Genomic DNA, 12,508 nt, shown 5'->3' on the forward strand with positions numbered 1-12,508 from the left:
AGATCTCCATGTCTCATACAAATGACTCAAATAATTACCACTCTGTGTTACAGAATCTTATAGATTTAAGTATGTAAACAAACACAACAGAAAAAGCAAGGAGCACTATAAAATTTACTTTGTTAGTTTGCTTTGACACCTACATATTCCTCTGAGAATACTTCTTAACGTAGTATGGGACATACTGTGGTACAGAAATAAAGCTTCAGCAGCATGAGACACTCGCAGTTCTGGACTGTATATGAATGCATTTTACAAGTGAGTTTCACATGTATGTGCTATGACCAAAGAAAAATAAGTCTAGCAGTGTCAGTATGAATGATATCTACACAGAGCCTAGGATTCTCTCTTTCCTTCAACACATCAGTGAAAGCACAGGGGCAGTCAGGAACAGTGGTAGCAATACATTCCAAACCTTTCCTCTACTGTTTTTTCCCCCCATTTTCTTTATTTAAGCCTTTATTCCCATAACTTATGTGCTCTGTTTGTAGTTGTTACCCAAAACGCTTGTGTTATTGTTGCTCACTGGAAGCTTATGCTGGGTCCTTTCTTTTATCCCAGTTACATATGTTCTATAAAAGACACTTTATGCCTTTTTGCTAATACATTTCCTACTCTAGGTCAAAAGAGAAAACAAATATGACAAAAAAAAACCCTATTAAAATCCACAGACTCCTTCCATCTATTCCTCAACCTATCTCAACTGGATATGACACCAAAATGGTAGATGCTTGCCACTCGCGTGCACTCCTAAATTCCACAAATTCTTCCAGAGGAGCTCTTTTTTTGAGGCTCACTTCCATTACTGTTGTAGCAGAGCACACATTCAGTGTGAGCTATTGAACTACCAGCAAGGATTACTATTGCAGAATCTGCAACTTCTTAATGAAAATGAAGTTTCTTCTGAAAATAAACAAATGTAATTAGCAAGCCAGTGCTGTGTGAAATTTGCACTGTTCTCTTGTTAACCTATATGTCAAAATGTATTACTCGTGTGCATGTAAATTTGCATTTGCAGTTCAGTAACCTCACAGATTATGATCTAAGCACTTTCGGAAACATAATGCTACAAGAACTAAAAACAAATCCAGTGTCTGGCTGCAATTTGTTATTTTATTAAAGGCTTTGCTTTAGCGCTTCTAACTGCTTAGGGCTTGATCTTCACAAACTGCATCCTGTCTAAAAGGAGCTATATTATTTCTACAGCAAAATTTCTAATTCATTCCCTGCTCCCAATTAAATCAAATTAGTTCTTTCTTGCATCTAGCTTCCTCATTACAGGGTTGGTCCCAAGCATACAGGCATATAAGCATGTTATAGAACGACACTATTTCTAGTTACTTGTGAGTGCAAAATCTTGTCTGTTAGGGCAACTTGAGATCCTCTCAAGAAGAAGGTCACTGACCTGACCAACTGGGTACCCTCATAGCAACAGGTGAACCCTCCTTCAGGTGCTTAACTTTGAGTGACACAGTACAAAGCATGAAACATTTAATTTCCCGATGAAACACACTCTGTGTTGACCTACTTCACCCAGAAACTAGTTAAAGCAAGAGATTTATATTTCAAAATGTTTTACAAACCAGTATTTTACACTACCCTCTACAAACAAACAAACAAAAAAAAAAAAAACAAACCCACAATTCCAACATCAGTAGTCCAGCTCCCCACCTTCACTGCAGTGGCTGACACACGGTTTCTATGCCATCTAAATTACTTCTTCCGTCCCCTCACAGAATTTGCCACAGCAGAATCACCCCCTTATACCTTCTGCTGATCAGGAACTGCAGGGATTCGTATCCTTGAATAGTAGTGCTGGCTGATAAACACAGATCTGCTGAATCCTACTTCCCTCCTGCATGTAGCCCATTTCTCCCGCCTCTAAGTACCAAACCATGTCAGCTGGTCCACTCTTCCTGCCATACAAAAGGCTCCCACTTCTATAGCAAGCACATCCCAAACCGGCTTAACTCCACAGTGCTCCTCTTAACCAAAACTCAGATTAGGGTTCAAACTGCTTGTTTACCCCACACCCCAGCCTGGTAATTGAGAGATCATCTCTTTCCTTTCCAGTTCTAGCTGGAAAGGTGAAAAGGGTTCAGGGAAGGAATAACATGCTCAAAGTTACAGAGCATCTTCCACATGATGAATAACTAAACAAACGATTGCTTTTCAATCCAGAAAAGGAGACAACTAAAGGAGAAAATAAAACAGTTCTGTAAAGTCATGATGACACAGATATAGCATACAGGGATGATTTGATCATTCTGTTTTCAAATAGTAGGAATCAGGTTAAAAACAACAGAGGGAGATAGTTCACCAGACACTGAATAGCTAAACCATAGAGCTCTTTGCCAAAGTTACTGCAGGTACTAAAAATACATGTCTTCAAAGGTAAACAGCTGTCTCTGGACAGGAACCCATTCATGAGAATTAAATACATAGAAACCACATTTGGCTTAAGAGTTCCCCAAGTTTCTAAGTGGTCAGAAACTTGGAAAACATTTGAAAAGAACCAAATATGCTCATCCTGTTGTTACATCCCTCCTAAGCAGCTATTTATGCACTTGGGCACAAGGCACCAGCCACGTGGCCTGACCAGCACAGCAATTCTTACAGCTCCAAACCTGGAAAGAGACCCTCTCCAAATCCAGAACAAAGGCCTCAACAAACTGTCACAATTCCTATAGAAAACATTGAGCATTTGCTTGCATTTTAGCAAGAGAACTCTTCAGATTCTCCCTATAGTAACTTCTCTGAAGTGCCAGCTTATTTTTATGTAGTACAGAGCCATTTGGTTTTGAGCTACAAAGCTAGTTAGGTACCACTGCTGAGATTTTGTTCGTGTACCATGAATCTCTGACGTGATGACCGTGAAAACGCACTACAGGGGAACACTGCAGTATTCTAAAATATTAAATATTGATCCCTGGAATCTACAAGGTTTTTTCCCCTTTAGCCCTGTTCTGTGATATATATACTATCTTTTCCACTTACCTATTTGATTACGCACACTATAGGAAGGACTTGACATCAGTGCTTCGCCTACTTTATCAAAAAGTATTGCTGGATGAAACCCTTAAAAAATTGAAACCATTACCTGTTATTAATTCCTTTAGAACGTTATGCAGAGCAAACCCACAAATTAGGGCACGCTTTTAGAGTAGCAGTCAGCATGCCCAGCAACACCTCACCATTGAACAGAAAGTAATCCATCAGTAAGTTATCCTTCTTTCACAACTCAAACAGACCAGTATGATTAAGAAAGCCACAAGGTTTCATCAGCTTTCTCTTCCGCTTCTTCTATCAGTTTCAGGTTTTGCACTTGGGCAATTTCCAAATACATCCACATATGGGCGTTTTTGTCTGGTCCAAGTCAGAAACAGAAACATAGCCCAGGCCATCTACTGATGAACAATACAGATCACAGTATTTCCAGTCTCATGCTGTTTGGCAGGACAATGTCTGGCTATAGTGATCCATCATATCTGATTTCAGCTTTATAGTCCTAGCTTTTACCCTGGGAATCGGTTTGTCTTCCATAAGTAACACACATCCCAAATCAGAGTTATTTCCTGTGTCTCCTATCAGTTCATCAAAATCTACTCACATTTAAAAATCACAATTTTTAAATCCTATTCACTTCCAGCTCTTCATACTGCAGCTCCTTTATTCATTAACTACAGGTGCAGCTGGAAAAGACTCCTTTGCAAGAAACTCCATTATGTCACCACTGGACTTAGGGCACTCACCATGCTCTCTCTTGGCATTCGTCACACAATCATGGCATGCGACTGGGATACAGGAAAAAGACCGAGCAGAGATTTGAATCTTCAACTTCAATATGCTTAGGGAATGCCATAGCTATAACACCAGGTTTCAGCTGACCAATACATAATTATTTTTATATGGCAGAATAGCTTCAGCAGGGGAGCTGATCACAAACTTACTACAGTGCTTAGTTCACTGTCTATCATTTTGCAACTATAAATGAGAATCATTCGAGCAGTGATTTTTCAGAGGCACAGTGGCAACGTTCAAAATCTCAAATATTTTCATAGTTTTCTTCTCAGCTCCATTTGTTCATTCATGGAGGAAAACAGTAATCCGGTTCACAAGCTGTACTTACGGCCTAGCATTATCAATAGCCCCTCTGGGAAACCTAATCTGTTGTTTGTGAAGATGAGAGACTGCAAGAGTCTGCTCTGCCTAGTGAGACCACGAAGGCTGCTTCTATCCGAAGTTACCAAATGCAACTCAGTCTTTATCTGCAATGCTCCTGTTTCTTCCATTCTGGTAATCTCCTCAGCAAACATAACTTGTAATTGTCCTGAACTATGTGACAGTTGGGAGAAGAACTAGAATGAAGCCAACAAGACCAGATAATGCAGATCCTGAGAGACCAAAAGCAAGTAAGCTCATTTGAATTACCACTGACTTCTCCCAGAGGGGTGGTTCTGAAGGTTATTTTTATCCCAGCGTATGTATCTAAAATATTTTGTTTGTGATATGTATACAGATAAATTCAAATCAGCTTTAGAAATAAACCATTGGCCTCAGTCATCACCCAGGCAAGGTAAAACATTTAGATTCATAACAAGCCTGAAATGCATTTACAAGACCTCATCACACATAATTCCTTCAAATCCAGAAACAACTCACTATTGTGGTTTTCTGCAAAAAGGCTAACAAAAACAAGAGAAATGTCTTGATTTCTACTGTCCCACACTGTTAAAATACCAGAACAAATATCAAGAAAGATTAAATGGTGACAATTTTACAGTTGTAAAGAACTGAAGATTTAAACGTAACTTCCAGTAAGCAATCACTGGAAAACAAAACTTAGTGTGACTAATTAGTCCCTAAGGGCCGAATTCTTGAGTGGAAAGATTTGATGATAAACTACATACAAACCATAGACACTCTACTAAACTCTTTTCTGAACCACCAGCAATTAACACGCTCCCTGAATTTTATATACACAAACACATCCTATACGTACTGAATCAGGAAAGGGCAACCTGAGCTGCACGGGAACATCACAGCAGGAGCTGGGAGTCATTTTTGCCATTAGGAAAAGAGACAGGATCCTGCTTATCAACTTTCAGCTTTACAAAGACAGCTGCTCTCTGGCTCCCAAGTCCACAAATTACAAGGTAATACTGAAATGTAAACCGACGTATATCCTTTGTACAATTTTCCTGACAAAACCTTACGTTATGTGCTGTTAAATGTGTTGTAAATGATATATTATATAAATTAGTTGAAACACCTCATGTCAAATCCTCCCTACAGCTCATAGTTTGATAGGTAAGCAGAAAAGACAGCCTTTGTTTATTTTTGTACAATGTGAAAGCAGAAAGACCAGGCATGCTTGAAAAATCAACTCAGAAGCATTTTTAGAAAGTCACACAGAGTAGCACAACACATTTAGTGATGACGATGATAATAATTAGCACCCAGACATGCATGGGCAATATTGTATTTCCTCAACTTGTAACCACATTATACCACACTACAAGCAAAAACATGGATTGTGCAAATATTTTATTTTGTTTCAGTAACATATCTCTCAGTGACTTGTTTTTTGTGTCTTCCCTTATTCTCACTCTCTTAAAAACATTGTAAAGGAAACTGCACCTCTCAAAAAAACACTGCAAAGACAGTTGCTTGGTTCCTTCAATATTCCACTTCTCATGGTAAGAATGCTTAAGTTTAAAAAGGAGCAGAAGCCATTCCTTGCTCCTTACCCTAATCTGACTAGCAGACTCAAACAAGAGGATGAGGGGAGCTCACAACCTTCCTTTTCAACCCTCTTACCCTGCAGCCGTCCTTCCCCCTCCAGCTTGCCAGTACCAGGGCCTCTGCAATGCTCCCCTATTTAATCCCTGCCCTCAGTGGGGCTGCACAGATGTGACTAACCACAATTTAGCAAACACTTGTCTTCCCGGGGACCAGGCTCCAGCTTGCTCTACATCCACCATGTCAGCTCTGCAGGGACAAAAACATCAGCACATCTCCTTTGCAGCTCAGGACTGAAGTGGCACAAAGAGCAGATCTATCAAGGCTGATATGTGGTGGCTTTTGAAAGCAGAATGGAGCAAAAGATGACAAAATCACCGGTAATAATTCTTCCATTTCTGATCTGAATTCTTATGAGGTGTTTTCCTCTCTCCCAAAAGCCATTGTCCTCCCTATAATGGCTCAGCTGTTAATGTCACTATCTTTTGAAACAGGTCATGCTAATGGCAAGCTTGCTTTGGGCATAGTGCTCCAAGCTTATTAATATGCATGTTCTCTTTCCGTTCATTTGTTTCTCCATTTACTTTGAAGTTGCCTCGCTGGAACCTGGGCTGCTTTTCTGTGTTAAGACTCTTGGCTGGCATTTCTCAGCTCGCTGCAGTCTCTGGTTGTTATCTAGGATGGAAATGGGCCTGAATGTTGCAAAAGTCAGTTAATAGCACCTCAGGTGACATTTGGTGCTTAGTTGAATGAATTTCTTGGCCTCCTCACCCTCACTGCTGAGACACGTTCTTTCTACTTGCTCTCGACTGTTTACATCGCAAATTTTAGGGCAAGTAAAAACTCTGCATTTGTCAAGCACCTGCTCCGGGGGAGTACAGCCCCTCATTGTGCTTCTACAAAAAATAACACCACCTGGGTTACCTTAAGTCTCTCTCTACATGCCTCTTCTACCTGAAAAAGCTATTTCCAGCATGGGAAGAGAAATCAACTTTGACTCAGATATTAGCTTCTCAGTGTGATAAGGGAAAGTGATTCAGCTGTCGTCTTTTATTTTTGGCTTTGTGATTCAGGAGCAGCTCATTGTTCGGATGACACAGTCAGTCATAACTGGGAACTTGCGTGAAGGGGGGAGTAAAAGCATTTATGTAATATTCAGAGGTCACTTTATATTAATATCTTTCCCCAAACAGATCAGTCCCAACATTGTCTTCTGCAACCAGCCCATGTCATCCAAGTTTATTTTGGGGTGAAAGACTTGGACATACTGTTTTCCTCAAGATGCCTACAGGGACAGCCAGTTAGCCAGTTTCTCTTGAAGCTGCAGGTCGCGACAAGGTAGGCCTGCTTCCTACTAAGTCCCTTCCTCACAAAAGTGCAAACAGATACACAACTGTCATGATTCTTCCATACAAACAACAGTTTCTTCTCAGTAGACATCCATTAGAAAACCAAGGAACACACTCTGAAGCATGTGAGAGGAGCTGGCCATGAGGAAGATATCAAGCCTGTCTAACTATGGAGTGAGGCCCATTTGATTAAATAAATTTGGTGGCCACTTCTGGAGGGCTCCAGGAGAAAAAGCTAACAAATGGATACAGGCTCCTTTTTCAGCAGATGGGACTCTAAGCCACTACTAAGCCAGTGCATCAAAATTATTGCAGTTTAATTGAACCTGGTTTGAACCTGCCTTCAATACTTTGTCCAAATTATTTCCAACCTTTTAAATCATAGAATCATAGAATGGTTTGGGTTGGAAAGGACCTTGAAGATCATCGAGTTCCAACCCCCCTGCCATAGACAGGGACACCTCCCACTAGACCAGGTTGCCCAAGGCCAGACGAGCCTGGGACTTCTCGTTTAGAAAATCAGTAGTATGCTGGATAAGATTTGAAGCAACCAATTCTTTTGCTGGTTGTCACGGAGTTTTTCATGAGATAAAATATTTAAATATGGAGCTGTTTTTTAACACAATATAGTTCACTAAATTATCTCCAGTGTTAGTTTTAACAGGATCCACAAAAGGAAGCATACAGTAAGTTAAAACAACTAAACAGAGCAAGTGGTATAGACCAGGGGTCACCAACCTATGTCATGATGCAAAGGGCTGCATAAGTGTCATTTGGAAACAGCAATACAGCAGAGCTGACAGGTGGACAGGAGCTTAGCGTCCTGGCAACTGGACAGGGCCCTTCAGTGCAACCTGAGGGTCCCTCACACAAGGGCCAAGAAGGCTCTAGTTCGGTGGTCAGTAGCATCTAACATGTAGCCCCTTCCAGTTCACACTATCTACTGGCATGCGCCTCATTTGATGGAGCATAAAATCCATCTCGCAGCCACTGGCTGAGGCACTTGACCGAGGTCTAGATCTACTGCTGCACAGCCTTGGCTTAGTAACCACATAATCTATGACAGCAGCAGCAGCAGCAAGGATGCAATGTCATCTCAAAATCCATCACACACTACAATACAGTGAACAGCTGCAAAACAGAACAGTGAGTACGGAAATAGCAGTGGTAAGAGCCAAAGTGGCCACCTGTGGAGGAGCTAACAGTGTAGAGCTGAGAGCACACACCAAAATGTTGGGGGTTTGGGTTCTGGTAGTGGTTTTGTTGGGATTTTGGGTTTTTTTTTTGTTTTTTAAATTACCTTGCTTACTTGTTTTAGCACCTTAAAGTAGACAAAATCCATCTTAGCTAGGCCTAAAAATTGGCAGTTACTGCACATAAAAAGTTAAACTGACTACCTGAAGACTAGCGTGTTCAGCTTTGCTCTTATTAAAAACAATGGAAAAAATACCTAAAGCCCTGTGATTGTCACATCATAGTCATCTGCAAGCTGAAAATGCAGTCAGCTCTAATAAGACAATGCACGTCACTTCATCAACCAGAGAGGAGGACAGATGAGAGAGCATGCCACAAAAAGATTTTGACTCACAGTGGCTAATTTCTGAACATCTTCATCAGATGCTCCCAGTGAAGCAAGTCCTATCTCTTGTGAAAACTGTGCAAACTTGGGATCAGCAAGTAGAGGCACATGTCCCAAGAGTTCATGGCACGTATCCCTAAGGGAATGGAAATGAAAAGAGAGTCATTACAGAAATTAATTCCATAATCATTCCATAATTAATTTAACATAAGCCATTTTACATGGGTCTGACCTTTACTTTAAAAGTCTTACCATGAAACTTTTTTTTTACAGAACAGCTGTTCTTCCCTGTGTCTGGTTCTGTAGAAACATACAGGTTTGCTTCTATTCAATGGGTTATATATCATTTAACCCTGCTTGTTCTGTGATTTCTCCATCATTCCCAGATTGAGTGGGAGGGCCTGATCACTCCTGTCTTCCAGGCTTAGTACCATGAAGACTGAACTGCCCAAAGGAAAGCCAGATGTCTCGCAAGTACAGTTTTTAGCATTCGTCTCCCCATGATTCAAGTTCAAAATCCAACACATTCCCTCTTCCTCCTCTCCATTCCCCTTTCTGCACCTGCATACAGCCCCGCAACCAAACATTTTGCCATTTGCCACTAGACATTCAGAGCAATATTTACAGATGTTTCTGTGTGCTTAATTCCTCATTTAGTCCTGACTACCTACTGCAATTACTGAGTGCGTTTGTTACACGGTCCACTTTTCACCAAGCAGATTACAGAAAAAGCAGGGAACCCGAATCATTTTAGAAAGAACTACTGTCCACACCTGTAAGTGCATTATTAGTCACAACAAAGTGCAGATATAAGTGTACAAAAAACTACTAACCAAACTAACAAAAGTGCACATGCATCATCTACAAAAGCTCTCAAACAATTCTGAAAGTTTTGGAGCATTTACTCACAGAAAATAATGGACTTGGTAGTAAAGCTCACTTTAAAAAATCAGATCTGACATTTCCTTTGCTTTTGTCTCTTCAAAGACATTTCTCTCTTTTTTTTTTTTTTTTCTAAGCTGTAAACAAATGTTTTAAAGGCAGGGAGAAAACATCAAGTTTTCTGCCTTCTATCCAAAATCATCCAATTTGTCTTTTATAAACTATTTTTGTTTGAAAAGACACAGAACCTGACACTTCAGATAAATCATGAGCAGAAAAACAACCCTCTATATAATTTAAAGTCTCCTTACTCGGTACTCTTCACCAAGAAGTCTGTGCCAACCCTAGGTAAATAGTAGTAGTTTCTAAATGCAGGCAAAAGAAGATTAGCACTTTTGGCGTTGCTAGTTTGCCTCACCAAAAGCTTACCAAATATTGTTCCAGTATTGGAGGGTTACATACAAGTCTCTCTTCTCAGCCCAGATGGCTTCACCGACAGATGCTTACCAACATGTGCTCATGTTATATGCACACTTTTTGGTGAGACGAGCACTGCTCTGAAGTTGTGCGTGACAAGTTTGAGCCAACCTCATCTATAAGTAATTCACTCAACAGTACAGAGGAATTACCGAATCTCATTTCTCTTCCTTCCTAGACATACATATTCCCAGAGAAGCAAGAGAGGTAAGCAGATTCTCTTGTGCCTGACATGATAAAATGAACATGGTCCAAAGACATTGACTGGAAATCCAGTTGTAGCAATACAGGCTGAGTGCTCAAATTTAGCATGCACCATTATTTTTAGTCAACATCCATGAAACATGTTTGATATGTACAGCTGGCTAGGAACAGTATCAGACATCATACTTACATAAGGAAAATGGTTTGCATTTGTTTTCCACTGCCTGGTAAAGCTTGTCCTTCCTCCTGAAAGTCAGATCTTTCCTCCCTTGTTTCTACATCATTGCATGCCCTTTCAGAGCTTGGGAAATTCCCAATTTCTTCAAAAGCAGATGGTAAGAAGGCTTTTCTTTTATGATCTCCACACCCCTTTGGTGATGCTCAGAGTCTTGCAAGATGATCAAAGTTCCCTACCACAAGACCCATAGCTTAGATACTACTGCATTCCTCACTGGAGCTCAGACTTGAAAAATTGGCTGGCTCTGTATGGTATCCATCTCTTTGTTCAGGTGATGGTTTGAATCACTTGAGTGGTAATCATAAAGGTTAACAACCCTTCTTTATTTATTCAGATCCAGTGACAACAATTTCTTCTGTCATCTCCTGAAATGTTTAGCTTGCTAACAATACAAAGGGTAGCATGGAAATGGAGTTTGCAGTCTGGTAGATACACCCAGAGAATTCCCAGTACCAAACAACTCACTGGAGGAACCTGGCTCCTCCAACCACCATCACCTTCCAACAACAGAAACAGGCCACAAAGCCCATTCTCTGGAAGTCCAGAGCTTGAACTCCACTTTCCATCTTCACTAGTGAAATCAACATTGATTGCTGAGCACTTCACCTATGCTGCACTGCATCAGTCCAGACATGTTTAAGGTAACTTCATATCAGTACTTCAAATAATGAGAGCAAAGACAATATACTGGGATTGGCTTCAAGTTCCTGGCTTCAGGTATGCACGCTTGTCTCCAGGAAGGCTTCTACGGCAGCATTACCACTATTAGTAGCTGAGTGTCTACATCTCTATTCTCCTGTGCTGAGGTAACAACTCCCAGAACCAAGTAAGTAAAGGCGTGTTATTTCTAGTTCAGCACTGGGGCACAGGCTCTTTGTGTCACTTCCATCTTTGCAGACAAAATGAGCACAGGCAAAGCCTAGGCCCATTAACTTGTCCCTCCTGGCAAGGGGAGGAGGATGAGGAGGCAGAAGATATTTCTCTCAAGCCTTTAGCTTTTAGATTTAGTGGAAACTATGCAAAGTAGTATTTTGAATGTGGAATTATAAAGAGGGGAGCTTTAAACAAAAACATATGAACAAAAAAAAAAAGTCAAATCTTCCAAGTAGAACCATGATCCAGCATTTGGGATTGTCATTAGAGTCTCTCAGATTTCCCTGCCAGTCTGGCCCTTTATAGATAGTCTAAACAATATAATTCTTCGCTTAACTACCAAGGCTTGATTCTTTTGTTTTGTTTTATTCAGAAAATAATTAAGTTCCTTTAATTTATTCACACACATTGCTCAGAGAAAATAAGATTTTCGTAATGCACTTTTCACAGCAAAAGATTTTTCTTGGAGTAAATTAGTTAGCAGAGCAGAGGAAATCTATATAGCTCTGCGAATGTAGTAGAAACATAATGAAACTCAGGAAGAAATGTTTTAAAATGCATATAGTAGTGATACAGATCAAACCAAATGAACTGTCTAATTTGTATCTGGCTCTATAGCCTGGGTGTTAAATCTGATGGAAAGCCCACTGAAGTCAAAGGGAGTCTTTTTACCAGGTTTATATCATTGAAATGCAACATTCAGCAAGGCAGGGACCCGCAGCAAACCTCATTATGGCACCATATATCAACCAGCAGATCTCAGGGTATTGCAGCTACTGTGGAAGATGAAGAGCTGTCCCCACTCAAGTCAGCTTAGTTTTGCAGCTGATTACAAAAAAGCCAGGATTTCATGCTACATTTCTGATAGAGCATATCATAAGTGTTATCGTATAAAAAAATTTAAACACATTTTAAAAAGGATTTTCAAAATTTTACTATGGAGTTTCTGATAGTACAGATTAAGTAATTTCTGTGGTTTCTGAATAAGTAGGTCTGTAGGAAGAGAGTAACATCATTAGAAAATGACAACTTAATTCCTCTGTTAGTCATATTTAGAGCTGTTAAGACCATAACCTGGATTTTTAAGTTCAGCCCAAATAAGGGATAAAAATCTTCATTCTAATTGAACTAGTATTAGTACATAGTGACTTTCCAGACACAATG

At 40.2% G+C, this 12,508-nt stretch overlaps 1 protein-coding gene across 1 annotated transcript in view; it reads right to left on the reverse strand.

Moving 5' to 3' along the window:
- Positions 1–12,508, reverse strand: part of TPH2 (tryptophan hydroxylase 2) — a 59,359-nt gene that overhangs the window by 20,633 nt on the left and 26,218 nt on the right. Inside the window, exon 10 of the mRNA XM_009887824.1 lies at positions 8,680–8,806. Within this exon, the coding sequence (XP_009886126.1) occupies positions 8,680–8,806 (127 nt within the window). The remainder of the gene's footprint in view (positions 1–8,679; positions 8,807–12,508) is intronic.

The sequence above is a fragment of the Charadrius vociferus genome, unplaced genomic scaffold (assembly GCF_000708025.1).
Source record: "Charadrius vociferus isolate BGI_N301 unplaced genomic scaffold, ASM70802v2 scaffold125, whole genome shotgun sequence".
In the NCBI taxonomy this organism is placed as follows: domain Eukaryota; kingdom Metazoa; phylum Chordata; class Aves; order Charadriiformes; family Charadriidae; genus Charadrius; species Charadrius vociferus.